This window comes from Callorhinus ursinus, unplaced genomic scaffold (assembly GCF_003265705.2).
Source record: "Callorhinus ursinus isolate GAN/ISIS: 27379988/994484 unplaced genomic scaffold, GSC_fseal_2.0 scaffold21, whole genome shotgun sequence".
In the NCBI taxonomy this organism is placed as follows: Eukaryota; Metazoa; Chordata; class Mammalia; order Carnivora; family Otariidae; genus Callorhinus; species Callorhinus ursinus.
The window spans coordinates 4,772,311-4,795,846 of NW_027397083.1; the positions used below are offsets into that span (position 1 = coordinate 4,772,311).

Sequence of the window (23,536 nt, forward strand, 5' to 3'; positions counted from 1 at the left end):
CCTAGTATGCTACAGATTAAGAAAAGTTTAGGAGAGTTCTTCATGACCTGTGCTGGGCAGCAGAATCCCTTGGAGGCCCAGGAACAAAGCTGTCCCAACCACGCTCCCAAGAGAGTCTGACTCAGCAGGTCTGTGGGGAGGCCTAGCAATCAGCATCTTTATACCTGCTGAGGATGGGGCACGTTAGAGAGTTAGGAGAAAACAATAAACAAGAGAAGAAAACAGAATCTGAGAAATTAAGTTTCACTGCCCTCAAGAATCAACTATTAATAAAAATTTGACCCTAATCAGGTGCTCTGTTTCCACTGCTGAATGTGCATCTGAAGAGATTTCCTGACTGGCACCAGGTGCTGAGGAGAGGTGGGCCTGTCCCCCCCTAGAACTGGCAGGTGGCCCAGACATGCTGGGGGCACCAGGGCAGCTGCGGGAGGTGGGGGTAACTGGCTACTCCTGGCTGCATAGTCACTCAGGGAGCCTTCCCGGTCCGGTTTCTTCCAGGCCTGTTTCTAATGAGAAGCCAGGGGGCCAGTGGCTAAAAGCCTAAAATCAGAAGCCAGACTCTCTAGGATCAAAGCTGTGTGTTGCCAGCTCAGTGCGACCAGGGGCAAGTTATCTGTTTACAGTGTCAGTTTTCTCATCTGTAAACTGGGATAATAAGAAAAGCTACCTCTTAGGATTGTTGAAGATTCATGTACAGCACTTAGAAAAATGCTTGGCACCTAGGAAGCCTCAATAAATGTTAATAATGATATTGTTAATAGTATTGTTATTACTGAGCATGCTCTTCTGTTTCAAGCAAAGCAAGGGCAGATATTCCAAGATTCCTGCTCCTACTAGAGCCGTTCCTCTAATGTTGACACAGAAGGTGGCATTTCCACCCCACCCTGACATCCTGTGGTGTTAGAGTAAACAGCTAGTTAGGTTTTAACAGGATGCCTGGAGGCCAGCAAAGGGGGAAGTGAGGGACAGCTATCGGGAAAGTCAGAGGCCTGTCCTGGCTGGCCGCACTCAAAGACAAAGAGGTGAAAACCTACTCCCAAAGAAATCCTCCTTCCAAATAATAAATATCCCCCCTAGTTAACAACTGTCAATAAAAGAGACCCAAACCCTGGGGTGCTCAGCTCTCCCGAGCTTGCCTGCTCTCCCACCTCAGGTGTACTCTCACTGGAGCAACTCTTTCACCTGCACCACTCAACCACTGTGTCTGGTCCGTCTTTGAATTCTTTTCTTACGACAAGACTAAGAGCCTCTGGGGACATCCTGGGGACAAGCTGCATGGAGGTGTAGGGCACCCAGAGTTTAGAGCCGTGCAGCCTGTTCCTCTGCTCTTTGGACACAGGAAATACGCTGAGCAGAGATGCAGAGATTACATCAGAATCAGGACACCCGGCAAACTCAAGAACTGCTGGTGAAGTGGGAACGAGCTCTCCGAGGAAAGAGCAAGGGCACCCTCAAGAACTGCTGGTGAAGTGGGAACGAGCTCTCCGAGGAAAGAGCAAGGGCACCAACACTCAGGACACCTCACGTTCCTGCTGGTGAAGCGGGAACGAGGTCTCCGAGGAAAGAGCAAGGGCACCAATACTCAGGACCTCACGTTCCTTCCACCCTGTACCGCTGGTGTCTGCCTGACAAGCTGAACAGCTGAACACAGGAGCGACTGCAGCAGTTTGGCTTCGTGGCAGCTGCAGACAGAAGACCCGAGACAGTGAACAGCAGGGATGGGAAGTAATGGTGAGCACGGACAGAAGAGGAGGAAGTCAATGCAAGCAACTTCAAGATAGTGACTGCCAGGCACAATGCAACCGCAAGTGTGATCAACAGAAGATAAAGGATCTAAAGTGTCTCTTTCCTGTTACGGAGAGGATGGGAGGTGTGGGAGGTGGGGCAGTAACACGAAGAAATTTCCAGGCCTTTGAGCAAGAATGACCATTAAAAGAGGATAGGAGGTTGCAGGCTGAGGTCTGGCAGGGAAGGGGTTTCCATACCAAGTCCTCAGCCATGGACTGTGCTCCGATATCTATGGAGAGGCTGCTCAGCTGAGGGGGATTCTGAAATTCACGATAGAATGTCCCCAGGTCCATCGGAAGAATGTCATCTTTAGAAAAAGCCGGTTTCTACAAAAACAACACAGACTCAGTTTAGCTTGCCTTAGATCACAGGGGAAAATCAGGGGAAAGAAGCTATGAACAACCCTCTTTCCTTCCAGTAATTATCAGAGAAAGGGTTCCTCCAGGTTCATCTTAGGGGGAGGAATTGCTATACCTTTCTCCTCTGGGCAGCTGAGCTCTAGCCCTAGTGCTAACCAGGTGCTAAGGTTTATGTTCCTTTCCCTCAAACTTCTTTCCTTAGCAAAGGGCCATCCATTCAAGCAGGAATAGGGCCTACATGGATACCACTGGCAAATCCTCATTTAGAGTTGAATTTCAGCCAAAGACACGGCACAAAATGCCTTCTTGTTCATGGGCCTCCAAATGTGTCCCCAAGCAGGGCGTGGGGGCAGGTTCCCCCCATGAACTGCACAGCCAGGTGCCCACCCATCCCACCCGTCTGTACCAGTCCATCTGATCCCTGCAAAGGAAGTCCTGTTCAAGTACCCTGGACAGTTCTTGGTTTATTTCCCCTATGGCAGCAAAGGTCCAAGAAGGTGACAGCAACTTACGAAGTCGATCATGACAAAGTCATCGTGGGTATTGCCACTGCTGCCCCCACTGGAGCCATTCGAGTGCAGGCTGCCCTGGAGAGGAGATTCGGTCTGTGGGGAGTCTGGAGGATTCACCTGTTTCAGAACAAGGTGGAGGTAGGGGCTGGTTCCATGCACTGGGTGCAAGGTGCTGTTAATAATCAAAGGATCTGTAAGGGACCCAACCTGGCTGAAAATCTGTAAGCCAGGAGCATGGTTAATAGTCTGTGGAGGAACAATGACTTGCCCAGGAAGACGACGCACACAGCACCATCTGTTAACTTAAGTCAAAGGGGGACTCACCATGGGATCGGCATCCTCCAGCTCCAAATTCTTGGGAGCAAACATGGCAAAGGGTATGTCCAAACTGGTCAGGGTCACCTGAAGAGACACAGAAATTCCAGTGCCCACCCCTGCCCCAGCTTTTACAGGCTTCCTCAGAGACCACCAACTGCCTGTGGGTCTAGCAGATTTGCACACGCAGGCTGACCACACTGTCCTCAGGTTCCCATCCTGCTGGCGAAACCCAAATCTCCCTGCCTTCCATCACACACCCATAACATAAACAGGGGTAGGGCCCCCCAGGACCCCGGGAGTCAGCTTTGGAGGCCTGACCCACAGTGGTTGGGTAACAACTGCTCTGCGCTGGTAGAGCTGAAGAGGAACTTCTTATTTTGAGTAAGGCTGAGGCCCTGACACTTGAGTGTACGGTGTCCGTACCAAATGGTGCCTAGTCTCCCTGTCCTAGGGGAGTATGCTTATACGATCACAGAACAAGAGCTGTGAACTTCTTCTGGAGAGCTGTCACAGGTTACTAACCCTCTTCCCAAAAAATTCACACACACACACACACACATACACACACACACACACTTTTGCATGCACTTTCAGGGTTCTCAAAGACCCTAAGTGAAGAGCCCTGCCCCTAAGGCCTCACTCTAAAGGCTAAGACATTCTCACAGGTGGCAGTGCCAGAAAAATCACCTGGTTGATGGGCTTGTTGACAAAAGCCCCCACTTTGCGGACAAAGATGGTCTCCAAGACATCGTGGGGGGATGCCCGGCCCTCACTGCTGTTTGATACCGTTTCAGTATCCTCGCTGAAGAAGAAAGACAGTGTTGGTACTCATTCTCAAACCACGGCAGAGCCTACTTGGTTGCCCATAAACCCACCGTTGGTGGGGCTGCAGTCCAGAGCAGGAGTGGCCCCCCCACCAGCCGACCCACGTGGTTAATGGCAATATAGGGCTGACTGCAGCCACTGTCACTCTCCCTTCTGAGTTGACAGCAGAGGACTGCACTTCCAGGAGCCACTAAAAATGAGGCATATGTGAATGAAACTCAAGTGTTACAACTGTGTAAGGCTTACATTAAATTTAATCTGAAACACCTCTGGTAAGCATCAGTTACCAAGCATACAGCAGTCATGCATACAGGCAAGCGGAGCTCCTAACAGTGATTTTAACAGTAATCCATGATAGGCAGACTCAAGCTTTAAGCTGTTCTCTGCCTTCTTGTTTTGTTATCTAAAATTACCATAAGAAGGAATCATTTACAGGGTTTATACAGTTGCGTGTGAAATTTAAGCCTTACCTCACAAGGGGCAGTGTCATTATCCTAAGTTGAGAGTCCCAAATTTGGCTCTTCAGATAGGCAGAGCTTTCTCTGCCCATGACACATAGCCTGGGCTGAGGTCCTTTGTGCTCCATACCACGTTTCCTCTCCACGCCCACAATCAATCCTCTGTTCAGCAAGGTCTTTCAATGGCACAATGCATTTGGCTGCCTACTCCCTCCCTCTCCAGCTCTCCAGACTGATGTGGAGTCCTGGATGATGGGGGATGGGGGCTGTGGGTGGGGGTTCACCCTGTGGCCACCAAGCTAGTAGTCACAGCCCCAGCAGCAGCAGGGGTTAGGAAAGGTCCTCTGGCCAAAAGCAGGGGCTCAAGGTAGGGAGGACTGTGCCGTCCAAGTGGACGCCAGCCAGCAGGAAAGACCAGCACTGAAGAAAGGCCTGAGCTCTGATGACCTGCATTTAAGCACCCCTTACCCCAAAGAGAAGAGATAGGGTCCTCTATCTCTAGCTACTCCCAGACATGCTTCAGGAGTCAAGGCTCAGAAAACTAGAGTGTAAAACGACTAACGGGATATTCCTTTAATTACCTGACAGGGGGAGGGATAAAAGGATGGAAGTTTGGGAAACCAGGAATGAAAGTAATTATTTTTCCTGGTGGATGGCACAAAAAGATCTTCCCAAATAATTTCCCACCCACTGCTCCACCGTGGGAATGAAAAAAAAAAAATACCAAAAATTTCTATTATCCAAAAGTTCATTTAGGATGTAGCGGGGCAATCAACGTCATTACCTCTGGGGCCTTGCAGTCAAGGGAGGGCAGGGCAGGGCAGGACAGCCTCATCTTCCCACGGGAGAACTCTGAGTGTAAGGGAAAGAGGAGCTCGGCCTGAGCCGGGCCATTGTGTGAGCTAAGTGCTCTTTGGCAAATTATTTAACCCTCTGAGATCCTCTCATCTTTGAAAAGGTGGTAAACAGTGGTGATTTGCGCAGGGTTGGATAATGAGAACTTTCATGTTCTCATCAATATCTTCATAATTTGAAATTTACAGAATGTATCACTTCTGTAATCAGAAAATACAAAAATTTTTTAAAATTTTTAATGAAGAAAAACAGTTTCCAAAAAAATCTCCATGAGGTGCTAACATAGCAGAGGAAAAACAACAACAATAATCCTAACTACCACCACAGATCCACTATGGTCCCAAACTTGAGGGTTACAGCAAACCATCTGCGCTGGTCCTGAGGAAACACTGAGGACTCATTCCAAGGGAATAAATTCGGGGGTAAGAGAAAAAAAAAACATATCTGAAGGTCCCCTTCACTGGATAAGGGTGATAAAAAGTAGGTCCCGGCTGTGGGCTGTTAATAGCAAGCTCGGGGCAGCTTCCTTACATACCAGCTGCAATATAAGATTCTTATCGAGAACTCTAAGAATTCCGCATTTGGGGGCTAAATGCCAACCCTGAGGCAATGCTGAAAGTGACTCTTTACTGACACCAGATAGGCACAGGTGTCAGGGAGGATGGGCCCCTGGCCGCCTGAGCAGCCAGGCCGTGAACTCACCTGCTGGAAGGTGTGGCAGCACAGTGGGCCCCGTCAGATGGGGTATAGGTTGCCAGTCTCTCCTGGTCAGCCTGGGCACCGTGGGCAGGCTGGTTGGGAGCAGGAGGTACCCCACCTTCCTTCCCAGGAACCATGAGCTTTGGGGGAAATGGAAGAATATAGTGAATAATGGCAGTGTCAGGCAGGAGAGGAAACTTGGCCCAGTGTGATGGTAGCTGCCTCTGAGCTTTTCCACCACGAATGCTGCCACCAAATGGGCGGGAAACCTTGGATCTATGTCTTCTCTGGGACTCAGCTAACGGAAGACATGACATATGTGGTAAGAACTACAGAGGGAGAGGAAAGAGAGGGAGAAAACACTTGGAAGCTCTTCTTTCCTTTCTGAACTCTAGGAGCCCTTCCTCCTGGAGTCACCTCGGCCCTCTGAAGTTACATAAGAGTTTTGTTTCAGAGCACTTAGCACAATCCTGATGTGTGAAGAGGCCCCTCCACTGCCTCAAGGCAGGGGAGGCAGCACAGGAACCCCCGGGGATCCTCCCCATCTTTAAAGATACCTGGTGAGGGTGTGTGGTGTTTAGGCCAGCAGCAAACACTACTGGGTAAGCCAGGTCAGCTGATCCAATGCCCAGGGCAGCAGGCTGATAGGAAAGGCGAGAGCTTGAGAGCTAAGCGAGAGAAAAACAAAGAGGGGCAGAAGAAAGGAGGAGGAAAAAATAGGCAATCCTAGAGTATGACTAATGATCAAGATTGTGGAGAGGTAAGGAATGGATCCCAAGCCCACCTCCTCACGGGGGGGGTCGGGGGGGTGGTGGCTGACGTAAGGGTTAAAGACAGAGCAGGCCATTACTCTGTGGCTAAGAAAGCACAGACTTATTTGTAGTGGGACTGACATTCCCAGCTCTGCAGCCTTCCAAAGGCCTCAAATGAGTTCCCTGCTCCCCCTTTCCCTAGGGGCTCATCTAACTGTTGAGGTTTCCAGCCCAATGGACTGGCGAAGCAGCACAAGCCCGAGCAGAACTTGCAGCCAAAGTCATTGGTTTTTCCCAGGTCATTCTATTTTCTCCTTTGTCCTTGAGGTCCCTTTGAAACAGAAGGCATCTTCCCTAATCACACCCTCCATCACCCCTGGGTATGAGAGGGTTCCTATTTATATGAAAAAGAAAGAATACCACTCTTGGATTGTTTATTTGGAAATAAGACATAAATAACTCCATGTATTTTTTACATCAATGGTAGGAGGAGGGGCAAACGAAACATCCTATTTTGAGCTGCTGTGCTATGGCTGCATCCTGTTGAAAATCAATTACCAAACCTCAAATAACCCCCAGAACACTTGGGGACATTTAAATAGCTATTCCCTGTACTTTATGTATAATTTTTAAATAAAAAGATGCCATCTGATTATATCCCCTTCTTCCCAGTATGGACTCACTTGATGGGAAAAGGCCAGTCCTGGCATGGGGACCCTCAGAGTATCCGTCACCACAGGAGTAGGGGTCTGAAAATGTGCCTTTGTGACAGTAAACACACACTGTGCACAGATACACACAGAGACAGGAGAAACAAGAGAAGAAAACAGAAAAGGGACTTAAGAAAGAAGTGAAAACAACTCTGGAAGGGGAGACAGCCATAGGGGCTGAACTGCACGCTGGAAGTCAGGGGTGCAGCAGGGAGAGAGCAACATGGCTGCCTCCCGAGAAGGACAACTTGGAAGTGTCTGAGGAAGACACGTTTATCCCGGGGGCTCCACTACATGCTTGTCGCCCTGATGAGCAGGTGGAAAACAAAGCTGAGTCAAGCTGGCATGACTTGGCAAAACAGGGAAAAAAACCGAACCAAGCATTAGTGTGTCCTTAGTCAAAAGAGGCGGAAGGGTGTTAGAGAATGGCCTCCAGCAGCAAGGGCTTGAGAACAGGTGCAAGGCGTGCTGAGGATGAAGACGCTGAGGTTACAATGCTAGACTGGAGACCTTTTCCTGGGGACCCAGAATCTGCAAGGATAGGTTTAAACAACTGACATTTGTTGACTAGAACTTTAAAATGCTCAGGTCCAGGGCAATGGGGTGGCTCGGTCAGTTAAGCATCTGACTTTGGCTCAGGTCAAGATCTCAGGGTCCTGGGATCAAGCCCCGCGTTGCGCTGTGTCCAGTAGGGACCTCTGCCCCTTCCCCTGCTCACACTCTCTCAACTAAATAAATAAAATCTTAAAAAAAAAAAAAAAGCGCAGGTCCCCAGCTGCAGACTTGACTATGCCACCTGAGGCAGGAGGAATGGGTGTGTACAGGTGCAAGCATGTCTGTGTTTGCACAGGTGGACGCAGGACAGTGTATGGGTGTTTTATAGCCCCGCATGGTGAAGGAGAACCTGATGCAGTAAGAGCTGGGGCACTTTAAAAACTCTTCGATTTCAAAGCTAATTAGGATTATTTTGGGTCTTGCTGTTCTATCTTTAAGTCTTACCAATTAGCTAGTTAATGCTTAGAACGGGAGATCGGACCTGAAATCACAGTAGCAGGTTCAGGGTCACAACTATTTCCTGACTCAACTTTGTGCCCACATGACACAATGGTCCGTATTTTTTTTTGGGAAAACAAACACCACATTAACATGCATTTACTGGACCTTTGCAAAAAGCTCAAATAGAAGTTGTTGAACAATTATGCAATTCCCTAGGTTAAGCCAAGGAAGAAACTAGTTCAATATTTACAGGAAGGATGAGACCTGCTGGCAAATCATTTTCTCTTTCTGTTCTACAACTAAGGTTGAAAATGAATTCTTTTGCACCAAACTGTACCAGCCTCAACTAGAGGTCCTCAGAGGGTAGTGACAGGGCTCACCCACAGGATGCTCAGTGTTGATAAGATCTTGGCACAATCTACTCTCAAACTGTGACAAGACAAAGCAGGCAACTGATACCATGAGAAAGATAGGCTCCCCTTACACAAGTCAACAAACTTTGTGCAAACAGGAGGTGCAGGAACTACTTAATTTCCCCTTACTTTTGGGGTCAGGTCAAATTTCCACTGTACTCGAGAAAGTTTTTTTGTTAAAGCCCAGCCTCACCATCCTCGTATCTCCCACGTCACAACTTCATTTACTGTTTATGAATTTATCACTTATAAAACAAAATAGGGGCACCTGGCTCAGTTGGTTAAGCGTCTGCCTTTGGCTCAGGTCATGATCCCAGGGTCCTGGGATGGAGTCCTGCTCAGTGGGGAGTCTACTTCTCTGTCTCCCTCTAAGCACCGCCCCCCCTTGTGCTCTCACTCACTCCCCCTCAAATGAATGAATTAACAATCTTTAAAAAAATTAAAAAATAAAACGAAACTTCAAAGAACATCAAACTTGACATATTCATATTTTGATCATCTAAAAACTAATCTACTTGCACTAACGTGCTCTGGTGGCCTTTCCCCTCTTTTGGGGTCAGGATTGTTCTATGTCAGTAAGAGTGCCAGAAGCTGCCCCCTCCCAAGGCAAACACTCATGCCTATGTACATTCATGGGGAGAGGGGAGTAACAGTAACACCCAAACTATCTAGGCAACTGTACAAGAACCTCCTTAACTCTAAATGGGGACAAAAGAAATAACAGAGACCCATGGATTTTGTAATTTCTTTCACACACATTAAGCTAGTTTTTTATTTAAAGCTAACTTTTGTGCCCAACCTCTGTTTCTGAAACAGGTGAGAACCATAACTTTAATCCAGTATCTCCTAACAACTCAGAATGAAGTAAATTTAAATATTTTCTTAATTAAAAAACACAGAAAATAAAAATCTATGGGTAGTGAATTAATTTGTTGGGCTCCCAAAACAAGATGGTGAAAGGGGATAATCTGGGACTAGTTTAGAGAACACAGAACTGAGTTAGGTCTAAAAGAGACTGTCTAATGTGCAAGTCAGAGAGGAGGGGCGTGACAGGATGAGCAGGCAGAGCAGGGAGCTGCAGGCCATGAGGTGGGAGATGAATGACTTGCGGTGGAAGGGAAGAAACGCGCCCTGAAATTCAGTCATCTGGCAACAAACGACTTCTTCGCTGAAGCAGACTTGGTACCGTGGACATTACACAACAAGGCCACACAGGTGGGTGCGCTTGGCAAGCTGGGAACCTTGTATGGAGCCTGTGTTTCACTGAAACTGGGTTTGACACTGGAGATGGACTCAAGTGGAAAAGTTAATGGTTAAAAATGGTCAGATAAAGAATGCAGATAGCCAGAAATCTGTGTCAACTATGAGGAGAAACTGCACGGCTGGTTTCTTACTGGCATTCTATGCCCAATAATTATTGGTTCCTTTTGTGCTCCTTCCATGATTAGGAATCATATTTACCACTTGAAAACTGAAGTAGCTACCAAATTAACAAGAGTAGGGTAGAATACCTCTCTGGTATCACAATGCATTTGGAATTCTGTGATTCATATTCTAGGGAATTTTAAGATGTCTCTAGGAATGTAAAAGCTACATGTAATCTTGTGGGTTAAGAATAGTTACAGGCTAGAGGGGCGCCTGGGTGGCTCCGTCGGTTAAGCCTCCGACTCTTGGTTCGGCTCAGGTCACGATCTCAGTCAGGGTTGTGGGATCAAGCCCTGTGTTGGGCTTTGCACTCAAAACAGTCTGCTTCAGATTCTCTCTCCCTCTCCCACCCCGCTCTGCCCCTGCTTGCATGTACATGAGCACGCTCTCTCAAATAAATAATACAATCTTAAAAAAAAAAAAGGTCATGGTTACAGATTAGAAACATTGCAATATTACCTGCTGGATAAGAAGGCTCCTCTTCACCCCTCAAAATAGCCCCCTGGAAACAATCACCAGGACCAGCAAAAGAGACTGTATCTAAATTCTTTTTTTTTTAATTTTTTTTGAAGGTTTTATTTATTTATTTGACAGAGAGAGACACGGCGAGAGAGGGAACACAAGCAGGGGGAGTGGGAGAGGGAGAAGTAGGCTTCCTGCTGAGCACCCCCCGATGCGGGGCTCGATCCCAGGACCCTGGGATCATGACCTGAGCCGAAGGCAGACGCTTAACGACTGAGCCACCCAGGCGCCCCGACTGTATCTAAATTCTGACACCATTTCATGCCCATATATATACCAAATAACTATAGCCACGCCCCCCCGAACCTGTTTCCCCCTACCTGAGACGGAGGGGAGGTGGAAAAAGAGGTGGTACACACTTCTTGAGAATCTTCCACAGAAGGATATGTTACTCCAGTGTCCTCACCAGCAGTTCTATGATGGGGGGAAAATAAATCATGAATTTTATAGTGACGGCAGTCGATTTCAGAAAGGATACAGAGGGAGGTTAGATAAGGATGCAAATTGTGACAAGAGCTGTTTCAGGCAGAGCTCAGTATGGCAAAAGAAGCATGTTGAGTCCTCGATAATGTCAAACATACCCCAGAGAACAACATCTAGAGGTTGACCAAGACTTTTATTTTTAACCCAAACATCCTACCTGACATATGATTTGAGAATATTTTCTTAAGCCTGGCCAGTGTTGGGACTAAAGAACTGTCAGCAAAAGAGATGCAGTGAAACAAAAATCCAGACTCCAAAGATGACCCCATCCAACTTCAAAAGTCCTTCCCGTAAAGGCAGTATCCTTCCTGACACACATCTGTTCTGACCTCTGTTTTCTGGGATCTCGGCCTGAAGACATTTGATTCTAATCTCTAACTAAACTGTGCCAATGGTCACCAGAAAACCATTTAATTTGTGAAGGACATGCTGTTAATTACTGCCACTCTTGTAGTCTCTAAGTAAAATCAAATCGAAAGTCAAATCACTACCGTCAAGATCCAAAATGTCCAAGAATTTTCTGAGACAGTCTGTATATTCCAAGGCTTGGTGTACCTTACAGGTAGCAGAAGAAAGGAAGCTAACCACTCCATTTCTCTCCATGTGGGGTCTCTATCACTGTCTCCTGCCCACTGGTGAGTGCTGAGAAAGGTGCTCTATGTACAAGATGAATGCCTCTCCCTAGCTGCAGTTTGGGAAAGCCCCTACACATTCCTCACCTGTAATTACAGGGGTGCATGGGTGAGGAGCTGGGATAGGGACGGTCCACAAAGTGATCAATGATAATCCCCATGATAGGCGGAGTCCTCTCAAATTGCCTGTAATGCAATAAGCAGATTGCAATATTTGTTAGAATGCCTTGTCAGCCCCCCTGAAGTCTTCAGAGGACCCCTCACCTTATATCTATTGGCAGGTACCACTAGAGTCTTAACTATTTCATCCCTAAATATAAACCACAACTCTACATTGATGGCTCTGAGACACTCAGATTCTCCCATCTGGAAACAGGGCTCTCTCTCTGAGTTTATTTTCCAGAAGGGGACTGATTTCAGCAATGGCAAAGCTGAACTACAAGCTTAGCCACAGAGTTTGAGGGAAAAACAAACTTTAATATCTTGAATTCATCTTTGGAAGAGCTCTTTTGGATTCCAAGGTTCTTTCCTCACCTGGTAGACATAAATGCCAAGTTAATTCTGTAAGCACAAGAAAGAGTGATGGTGCCCACGGGGGTGCCTACTGTCCCAACACGAACTGTCTGAAAACCTAGGAGAAGAAATACACAATTAGCTTTTCCCCAGAGAACACAGACACTGTCTCTAGTCTGGCTTTCCCTGAATCATGCAGCCTATCATACAATCTCTGGCTTTATCTATTTCACACCATGAGTGCAGCAGCCTCAATTTCATATATGTTTATGTTTGTGTGTATATATGTATTTTTTCTTTTGATTTATTTTATATTGACCTAGTATTGGAAGGGAAAACAGAATTCTATTTCCAGATAAACCTACCTTCAAAGAGGCAAAACAAACTGTTAGTCCTAAAGTCTGAGCAAGTCCTAACCAACCCGGCCCAAATGTGTCACATGCCCAGTGAGACAGGAAAGGGGCCCTGGGGCTTTATCACATGAAGCCCTCGGTTTATGTAGGTGCAGAAGTGACTGCACTTCTCCTCATGCTGCCCCCCAGAACTAAGTATAGAAAAGAGCCGGGGCCTTGCAGGCGGTATTTCCAACAAAGCTTTCCTGGTTTTCTTGGTTTCATGTCCAATTTCCAAAATTGCTTATGCTCATCAGAATCATTTAACATGCTCATTATAGAAAATTAGGAAAACAGACAATGGTATAAAGAATAAGAAAGAATACTGAGTTACTAGAACTCTGGGTAAAATTATTCAGTCATTCCCTGGCAGCTCTTTGGACCACCCACCGGTCTTTTCCTTACTTGTATCACACATATTAAAATCATAAGCTACATATTACGACAGGCAGCATCCCAAGCCCAACTCTGAAGTCAGGAAGGCTCTTAACACTACAAATGCTTTTCAACCTTGATACATACCTTCTCCTAAGCCATTCAGCTGAACTTCCCCAAAATATATCCTTAGGAAAGAAAGAAAAAAATAAATGATTCTTTATTCTAAGGGCCTCTATAGCCAAAACAAACAAAACAAACCCTTCCTTTCTCATCTGCATGAACACCTCTCCTAATGGAGCAATAATGTTACTCCTTCAATTAAGCTGCAGGCATAGGGATGTATATGGAAAGAATTGGTTAAGAAATAAGGAAAATAATAATTAAGTGGAGTCTGTAATTTTAGTTTCTTCTTCCTGCTCCTGCAATGTATTTTTAAAGTATACTTCCTGGGGAATAAAGAATCTAGAAATAAGATTGGCAAAAAGATCTCAAACCACTATTAGTACTAGATTTTTTTTTTTTTGAGGTATGTTCACCAAACAAGATTAGTTTCAGATGTACAACAAGATTCAGTATTTGTTTATATTACAAATTGATCATCACAGTATGTCCAGTTAACATTCATCATAATATATACAAAATTTTTTTTCTTGGGATTAGAATATTTAAGATCTCCTTTCTTAAGGGGAATCCTCTTACACTGTTAGTGGGAACGCAAACTGGAGCAGCCACTCCGGAGAACATTATGGAGGTTCCTCAAAAAGTTAAAAATAGAACTACTATACAACCCAGCAATTGTTCTACTAGTTATTTTATCCAAAGGATACAAAAATACTGATTCAAAGGGGCACATGCACCCCAATGCTTATAGCACCACTATCAACGATAGCCAAATTATGGAAAGAGCCCATATGTCCATCAGCTGATAAATGAATAAAGAAAATGTGATATATATATTTATTTCCATTATATATTCCTTATATATATATCCCATGTAAATAATTTCCATTATATATTCCATATATATATGGAATATTACTCAACCATCAAAAACAATGAAATCTTGCCATTTGCAATGACATGAATGGAACTAGAGTATAATATGCTAAGTGAAAGAAGTCAGTCAGAGAAAGACAAATACCATATGATTTCACTCATATGTGGAATTTAAGAAACAAAACAGATGAACATAGGGGAAGGGAAGGAAAAATAAAATAAGATAAAAACAGAGAGGTAGGCATATCATAAGAGACTCTTAACTACAGAGAATACACTGCAGGTTGCTCGAAGGGCGGTAAGTGGGGGATGGGTTAAATGGGTGATGGGCATTAAGGAGGGCACTCGTGATGAGCACTGGGTGTTACATGGCAACTTTCAAATATGCAATAGAAGGTATCAGATTTTGACAGTGGTCTTCAATTAAGGGGAGCTCTCCATGCTTGTCACAAGTCATTCCAAAGTAAACTACTTAAGAAATTCGAAAATCTTTTCCATTAATAGAAGAATTACATAAGACTATTCTGAAAATACAAAAATATAAGCATAGCAGAACTTTTCTCTGAATTTCCCTGGGAAGGGCAGTCTATATTAGCTATAGGTCTGAACTATAAAACATTACAAACTACACTACAAAACATTATTATACTTTTCTAGTAATATGGTTAAAAATTAAACACATACATGGCTTTGTTCAATTAAAAACGAAGCTCCAACAATGTACAAAGCCCTACAGTTAGGTGTTAAGCATGAGGTAGGAATAAGCTAGGGATGAAATTCAGGGTAAATATGAAGCCTAGGTCTCACAAATTATAATACATGCACGAAAGGGACAGACACCATAAAGCAGGGGTCAGCAAATTTTTGTTAAAAGGATCAGATATTTAAGGCTTGCAGGCCATACAGTCTGAGGCAAACTACTCAGCTTTGCTGTTGTCCTGCAAAAGTACCACTGATGATACACAAATGAAGGGGGTGGCTGTGTTCTAAAATAACTTCACTTAGGGGCGCCTGGCTGGCTCATTCAGGAGAGTGTGAGACTCTTGATCTTGGGGTCATGAGTTCCAGCCCCATGCTGAATGTAGAGATTACTAAAAAAAATAAACTTAAAAAAATAATAAAATAAGATGACTTTATTTATAAAAACAAGCAGATGGTCTGCTGGCCATAGTTTACTGACTTCTGCCATAAAATAACACAGGAATGATGTCGATAAAAAGTTGCCAAAAGACATTTTGCTAGCAACCTTTGGTAGCTCAGCCAGTTGAGCATCCAACTCTTGATTTTGGCTCAGGTCGTGATTTTGGGGTCCTGGAATCGAGCCCCGTGTTGGGCTCCCCGCTCAGTGGGGAGTCTGCTTGTCTCTCCCTCTCCCTCTGCTCTTCCCCCTGCTCGTGCTTGCTCTCTCTCAAATAAATAATCTTTTTTATTTTAAATAAAAAGCTCAGTACTCATTTGAATACTGGTAATTCATATAGTGCTTAAAATAACCTAATTATCTAACCACCTTCTTGGCTATATCCTTTACGCCATTCAGGTGCTAAGCAAAAGTTTTCTTCACAGATAGTAGATGACAGTTAACTTTAATTCAGTCTTAATGAACAACGAATTCACAATGAATTTTTATAATGATGTAATTCTATAGTGACATGATTAAATCTACAAGGCCAGGGGAAAAATGGTAATATACTTAAAAAAAAAAACCCAGAAGGCTGTTCTTTAATGGTATAAGGCTCTACTATTAACCTGTTAACAATAGTATAGGGGCCCCTGGGTGGCTCAGTCAGTTAAGCGTCTGCCTTCGGCTCAGGTCATGATCCCAGGGTCCTGGGATTGAGTCCCACATCGGGCTCCCTGCTTGGCAGGGAGTCTGCTTCTTCCTCTCCCTCTGCCCCTCCCCCTGGCTTGTGCTCTCTCTCTCTCTCTGACAAATAAATAAATAAAATCTTAAAAAAAAAAACAATAGTATAAAAAAGGGGAGAAAAAAGCCAAATCTACTTCTGAGATCACCCACTTCTCTATGGTTTAAGCCATATTATTTGTACCCAAAAGCACTCCTAAATGATAAACAGTGAGCAATAAATACTGCATTACTCCAGAGATACAGAAGAAAGGAAAGCTTTAAACACTGGCAATGAAAAGGACTGAGTCCTAGTTTACTAAGCTGATGACTAGTAGTGTAGTATGGATAGTTACAAAAGAACCAAAATGAATGGGGCTTAGCATAGGTAAATGAGAAGAGTTATAAGCAATCTTTTGTTATATACATATATTTTTAAAGATTTTATTTCTTTATTTGTCAGAGAGAGAGACAGCGCACGAGCACAAGCAGGGGGAGCAGCAGGCAGAGGGAGAAGCAGGCTCCCCACTGAGCAGAGAGCCCGATGTGGGACTCGATCCAAGGACCCTGGGACCATGACCCAAACCAAAGGCAGATGCTTAACTGACTGAGCCACTCAGGTGTCCCTCTTTTGTTATGTTTGAATAAAGGTCTAGTAATTTTCAAATGGAATACTCAACTTGAAACCCAAAGACTACAGAGAAGACAACAAAAATATTTTAAATACTTGGAAAAATAAACGTGGGTGAGGCTGCTAGATTATTGCTAAGGAAATTAAGGAATGACTCCATAACTAGTCTCAGGTAGTAGTAGATTGTTTCAGCATAACTGGTTTCGTCTCTAATTCTTAGTCCTTCCATCCCGCTGTATTAATTTCTCCTCACAATCAGCTCTATACATGTAAGCCAAAGGCTGAAACCAGTAGCTCAGCACTAATGTGAAGAGTGTTGGGTGATTTGGGAACTCCTGGCTTACCACGCTCTGCTCTTGCACCTTCCTGCTTATCCTCTACACCACCACTAGGGTCCATCTAACAAACCGAGCACAGCTCATATCCTGTTCCCCCTTCTATGCCTTGCCATCTGTTGCACTCCCCACCTGGAATGATCATTCTCCCTTACTTCTACAAGCTGAAATTCTCTCTGCCTCAAGGTCTAGCTTGAATGCCACTTCCTCCAGGAAGTCTGTCTGGTTTCTCCGACCCAGAACAAACTTTCCCTCTCTGTGTTCTCCCAGTACTTTTCTCCTGATACTGTTATGTAGTTTTCCAATCCTGCTTTTTATTATAATTATGCATGTGCCAAACGGTCACCCCAATAGATTAGAAATACCTGTAGGGTAGGGCCTGTGTACAGTTCTTCTTTGGGCCTAGCACAATGCTTGCATTAAAATGGCACTCAATAAATATGTGTTGAGGTGAACTACTCCAAGGAAAATACTCAAAGAATCGCTGACGAGTTCTTTATATCCACAGACAACTCATCAAAAACAAATTGAATCAGCAGTCTGTTAGACAAGTTTTAATTTAATTCTGAAATACAAAAGGCTATGAAATCTTCTCAGAACAGTCTGTTTTTTAAAGTCTTAAGCTCCTTTTTCAGCTTTGAGACGTCTAGCAGTACAACCTCAAATCCATTCCACAGGAATCATGACCTTGCGCAGAACAAAAGGACAAAGAACCTGGTACCTTTAGAAAGTTGAGGATCACAATGGAGAAGGGATAGACAATCACAGTAAAGCTATAGCATCAACTACCCTACCAACCCTCTGTCCAAAATTAATCACAGAACACCCATCTACCAGTCAGACAATGTGCAAAGCGATGAGGCTAATGAGTGAACCAGAGAGGTGAGCACCATGCTGCTTACCTGTACAATATGACATATTCATGCCCCTGTTTTCTGGAGAGTCTGTAAGCTGGTGTCACCCTAGTTATGGCAAGGAGGGACTTCAGCAGCAGCGACAGTCTGTTGTACACCGTGTAGGAAACTTTAATCTCTTTATCACACCTGCGGAGCACACAGACACTATCAGCATTCGCCTACTCAACTCACATAGAACCAAGAACAGAAACACAATGGATATAGAGGGGTGTTATGTTCTGTCTAGTGACTGAGATTCATCTGTTAGCATTATTCATGACTTCTGATAGAATATAACCTGCTTTGCAGTCCACATAACACCTTTCACAGAGTATTACAGTCAACAGGGATAACTGCAAATTAAGTGTGGGAACTGCATAAGATTAAATTTATCATGAAAACATGGTCTGAACTAAAAGTGTAATTAGAGTTCTTTGTCAGTTTATCAACAGATTATTGAGATAACCAAAAGTTTTACTTTTTTGTGCTCTACAACCAGGCAGACAGATACCAAAAGGCACCTAATATTTTTCTAGCTTTGAAGCTGTTAGCTAAGAAATAAAGCTACACACGTAAAAACAGTAATTCAACATTGCAATTACATTACCGGAGGTGCAAACAATTTCAATATAGTATCTTATGAGCTGTCTACCTCTCTACATCTAATAGGAAATTTGGAGAAAAAAGTCTGTTTGGTACTAAAATTTTAGACTATAATAACCTGGCAATTGCTTTCTCCTTAGAAAAGAAAAATAATACCCACACCTCACAGATTTATTATTAAAATTTTTCTTTTGATGTGTTGCTATTTCCTCCGTTCTCCTATATACTATTCTTGAAAACTGAAGCTTCAGGCAGGAAGTAAGCTAATCTGCCTTGAAGAAAGAAAATGGAGAAGGAAAATAGCATGCATTTCCAATCTATGACCAACACAGCGTGTAAAAAGTAGTGAAGGGAAATCGTTTTGGATGTCTGCCACACAGAAAACAGACAACACAGAGCAGTCATGTTACAAGAGCTCGCAAGGGATTTAATCAGAGAACTATCTGTACTCTGGGAAAACAACAAATCCTTTTCAGTCTTTTCTCTGCTCCTTTCCCTGTGGCGTCTAAGTTTCTCTGGACTGACCCTCCCGCTGAAGGTCATCTCTGTGCCTGGGCTGGAAGCCAAGCATGAAGCAAACTGTAGCAAAGACCTATTGGCTTTGTTAAGTGGGAAGAACACCCTCCATGACTGATAACGAAGCCCCGGTTTTCACATGATGTCATCTGCTTTATTCTCAGCTACCACAACCACGGACCCTAAGACAGAGCACTTACTTTTCATTCATTTCGAGACACCAAATCTCTAGCTCCATGGAATCTCCCTGTAGATGGGACAATTGAAAAATATTTCAGTTTTGTTTTAATTATTTCTTTTATTATAAAGCATGATACAGTCACTATAAAAATACTGGAAAATATAAATAAAGAAAAAAATCCATTTATAATCCTAATCAGCCACTTTAATAAATAACGTGAGGGGTGCCTGGCTGGTTCAGACAGAAGAGCATGCAGCTCTTGATCTCGAGGTCATGAGTTAAGCCCCACATTGTATGTAGACATTACCTAAATAAATAAATAAACTTAAAAAGATTTTTTTTAAATGTGAGATTATACTATATATGTTATTTTTATCACTTTTTCATTAATAAACACAACATTAAGTTTTCCTTATAAAATTCTACACCATTTTTAATGGTTGCATAGTATTCTACCATATGACCATCATTTCATGGATCAGTCTCCCAATCTGTGGACATATAGGTCATTTCTAATTTTTCACCACTACAAACAACATTGTGATAAATAGCTTTGAGGTTAAAACTTTGTTCTCACCCTAAATTAATTTCTTAAGACAAATTTCCAGAATTAGCATTGTTAGATGAAACAGTACTTATGCTTCTAAGACTTTTGCTATGTATATCCAAACTGCTCTTCAGAAAGGCCAATACTTCAGATGGAGAGAGCCTTTCCCTCCAATTCTAGAAGGGATATTTTTGGGTGACACCCACTGTTAAGGAATACCTTAACAAGCTCCTCACTTAAAAATCTTTTTAGCTGTGTAATGTCTTTAGCCAAACTGTTCAGTCTTTCTCTGGTACTCTGAACAGACTTAGTCTAGTGGGTGGGAAAGAAAAACAGAAACTAAAGCCAGAATCCCTCAACCCTGTAACACTCCTATGTGCCACTTAGTAAGAAGGGTAGTCATACTTTTGAACACAAGTAACCTTATTACCAATCAATTGGAAGAGGGCTATTCTTTTAGATTCTGGAGTAAACTTGGGTTAGTTTGTGGAATATAGAACTTACTTGTTCTAGATCAAAGTTAAGTATGTATCCTTAATATATCTTTTTCATCACAGGGATTTTATTTATTTCAGAGAGAGAATGAGAGAGAGAGAGCACATGAGAGGGGGGAGGGTCCGAGGGAGAAGGAGACTCCCTGCTGAGCAGGGAGCCCGATGCGGGACTCAATCCCAGGACTCCAGGATCATGACCTGAGCCAAAGGCAGTCGTTTAACCAACTGAGCCACCCAGGCGTCCCCATCATACTGTCATTTTTTTTTTTAAGATTTTATTTATTTATTTGACAGAGAGAGACACAGCGAGAGAGGGAACACAAGCAGGGGGAGTGGGAGAGAGAGAAGCAGGCTTCCCGCGGAGCAGGGAGCCCGATGCCGGGCTCGATCCCAGGACCCTGGGATTATGACCTGAGCCGAAGGCAGACACTTAACGACTGAGCCACCCAGGCGCCCCCATCATACTGTCATTTTTAAATGACATGATAAATTTTGAATTCCCCCTGGTCCCCTAAATCAAGGGAGGATGAATAGTAGGAAGTATCCAAGACAAGTTGGTGCAGTTTGTCTAGGACAATCGGAACATTTTATACTCAGATCTCACCTGGGAAAGGAAAGAGTTCTTCTAGGGATTCCTTTAGGACTCCCTATGGATCACTAAGGAAAATAATTCATAGTATAAACTGGCAATACAATAAAGAAGAACAGCAAGTTTTATATTTTGGGGTGCTAAGGTTTCCATGGAATAAGTACTGACATCATTCATTCAACAAAATTCATCAAGAATATACTATGTGCCATCCCGGGCAATGTACCAGGCACAAAAGATGATTATCTATTCATATCCTGCCTCATTTCAAAAAGAATTTGAAGAACTACAAAAATAAATAAGATGTGACATGACTGCTGACCTCCAGAATGAAAGTGAAAAGTATGAACAGGAACACGTATAAGTTATGTTAGGCACTTTACAAATAAGGATTAAATGAGAAAATATAAAATCCTTCAAGACTATGAAGTGTCATGCTAGTTTGGTGGTGTTGGTGCGGGTGGGATTAAGTAATTTGGCCAAAGTCACTCAGCTGGGATCTGAACTTGGGTCTGTATAGCTCCAAACTCCAACTGCCTTTTATTATACCACGCAGCTTCACAATCTAGTGGAAATAAATTAAAAAAACACACAAGTAACAATATATGCCTTGATCCTGATGTGAAATAAGTAACAACACATCTAAAAAAAAAAAATCACAATACATCAAGTTATGTTTTAGAAACAACGTAAACAAAGCACATGGTAAGTCTAAAGAAGGTAGTTTCCTCTCCCCCTAGAAAGGGGGTGAATTTTTAAGAGCACATGAGTCTTGAAGGATAAGTAGAACTATTTCACATATAGTTGATGTATAAGGAGGACAAAGAGCCTATTCCAAGTGTTTGGGAGGATAAGTACAAAAATCTGACCTCCTCAGAGAGCACTATGCTCAGAGAGGGAAGAGGCAGGAATGAGGCTGAGGTGGAAGCAGGGTGTGAAGAGCTTTGAATGCCAAATGAAGACACCATCCTGGCCATAGCCTTACCTCAGAAGTCTTGAGTGAGATCTCCACGCACATCGATCTCCCAACGGCAGGCAACTGTCCTGCCAGGGCCTTTTTTGCTTCATGTGTAACCTCTGGGATGTCTTTGATTGCTAAATTGAACTAGAAAACGAAAGGGACTTTGTGTTAAACACTTACAAGGAACATCACAGCAACATAAAGCAGTGAGATGGTTATGCTGGCTAATGCAGGCACTGCCTTGAGTAATTAAGGACATTCATTCATTTCTCCCTTGCCCAGAAAAGATATCCTGATTCAAAGCCCCAAAACTCAGGATGAAAGAGCTAATGACTTATTATAAAGATTAGTTAACAAGGTATTTTTCTAAAGACTAAGTGTTTCACCTATTGCAGAAGAAAGATGAGAATCAAACCTAGGATGAACATTCGATGAAGAACATACTTTCCAAGTGAATGAATCAAATGGAATTAGATATATTAATGTTATGATTTAGTAATACTATAAATTGTATTCTTTACAACTGCACTATGTACGATTCCTTATGACAAACATGCCTTAACAAAAAACAGGAATTTTACCCAATCTGAACCCGTTGGGGATGAAGATGAACGAGTACAAATCTTCTCGCCAAGTCGAGCCTGGACAATCACTTGGACAGTCTAAAAAAAAGGAAATAAACAAACAAAAAAATCAAAGATGAACGTCTTAAATTGATTTGACTCACAATCAGGGTTAACACCTTCTGAATGCAGGGTTAAAAAGATGCCAATGATCATAACAACACTTTAGGAAAGGATAGGATTTTAAAATTCAAGAACATATTAAAAAAAAACAAGACACAAAAACAATACTGTAAATATTACCGAGGGCATAATGTCAACTGATTAGAGGAATTATAGTTTAAGGCTTGGGATCTGTAATATTCTCACATGGCAGAAGGAAATTTGCACATGGTGGCTCTGACTTTCATCAAGACAAGTCCAACCGTAGGTTTAAATATTCACTGCCGTACACTTATGTAATCATAGTAGATTTAAACCAAGGATTCCACACTTATTTATATCATTTGGCCCATATGGCAAAAGTCTCCCAACTAATTTTACAACCAGAATCTACTGCATGGATTGTTTTTTACATGGCAATCATGAGAAGAAGGAGTGATAGAGGTGGAAATGATTTTTATATTTAAGAAAATATAATTTCTAAGGTATTCAAAATTCAGTTTTAATTCCTCATTTACCCAGAAAGGAACAATAAATGGAAGTTAGACATTTCAGAGTTAGTTGATGCTTTGGGAAAGATGCCCAAAATGCTGTCCATTCCAGTTCACAATCTTTGTTCCCACCGCAAGGGAACATACTGTGCCAATAACCTGGCATAATAGTTTGACATTTCTGCAAACAGCCTTGCAAAAAAAAAATTTTTTTTTGAACAAGTAGCTGTGGAAAATTGGAAGCTACTTTTTAGTTACACCCCCAGTACCGCCCCCAAACTTCACAGTTTGGTTTACAACAGACAGAAGTATTCCTTAAAATGGGCAAGCTGCAAGCTGTTATTCTATATTTCCAAAAAGGGAGAAGCACGGAAGTTATTTCTAACAGTTCTGAGCTCAAGAGAATAAATTACCTTGAGGGCAAAAAATTTAATAAACTTGTCCAGGTCCTTTCTGTCCTGGGAATTGAGATCAGTTTCCATTGCCTATAGGAATCTAAAAGAGAAAAAAAAAGTGTTGAAAAATGTGACTAATATCTTTTAAATTCAAAGCATACAGAGATGGTACTGTCTAGCTGTGCAAACAGTCATGTGGGAGGGAAAAAAAATTCCCCCTAAGATACCAAAGTGAAAAATATTAAGATAGTATCTTTTGAGGAAAATAAATTGCTCACCACAAAGAACTGAAATCTAGGCTGTAAA

General features: G+C 43.0%; 1 protein-coding gene across 9 annotated transcripts in view; it reads right to left on the minus strand.

Moving 5' to 3' along the window:
• ATG13 (autophagy related 13) overlaps window positions 1-23,536 on the minus strand; it is a 51,987-nt gene that overhangs the window by 2,702 nt on the left and 25,749 nt on the right. For 7 of the 9 annotated variants that reach the window (XM_073904689.1, XM_073904683.1, XM_073904686.1 and 4 more), the window contains 16 exons: window positions 23,249-23,330; window positions 22,201-22,281; window positions 21,644-21,763; window positions 19,048-19,094; window positions 17,735-17,875; window positions 13,175-13,215; window positions 12,282-12,378; window positions 11,835-11,933; window positions 10,953-11,046; window positions 7,250-7,348; window positions 6,372-6,482; window positions 5,818-5,954; window positions 3,665-3,779; window positions 2,984-3,061; window positions 2,660-2,776; window positions 1,986-2,114 (listed from right to left, as the gene is read on the minus strand). In XM_073904689.1, coding sequence (XP_073760790.1) covers window positions 1,986-2,114; window positions 2,660-2,776; window positions 2,984-3,061; window positions 3,665-3,779; window positions 5,818-5,954; window positions 6,372-6,482; window positions 7,250-7,348; window positions 10,953-11,046; window positions 11,835-11,933; window positions 12,282-12,378; window positions 13,175-13,215; window positions 17,735-17,875; window positions 19,048-19,094; window positions 21,644-21,763; window positions 22,201-22,281; window positions 23,249-23,317 — 1,575 coding nt within the window. In that variant the 5' untranslated portion in view covers window positions 23,318-23,330. The remainder of the gene's footprint in view (window positions 1-1,985; window positions 2,115-2,659; window positions 2,777-2,983; window positions 3,062-3,664; window positions 3,780-5,817; window positions 5,955-6,371; window positions 6,483-7,249; window positions 7,349-10,952; window positions 11,047-11,834; window positions 11,934-12,281; window positions 12,379-13,174; window positions 13,216-17,734; window positions 17,876-19,047; window positions 19,095-21,643; window positions 21,764-22,200; window positions 22,282-23,248; window positions 23,331-23,536) is intronic. The other 2 variants (XM_073904690.1, XM_025879056.2) reach the window with 2 other exon arrangements.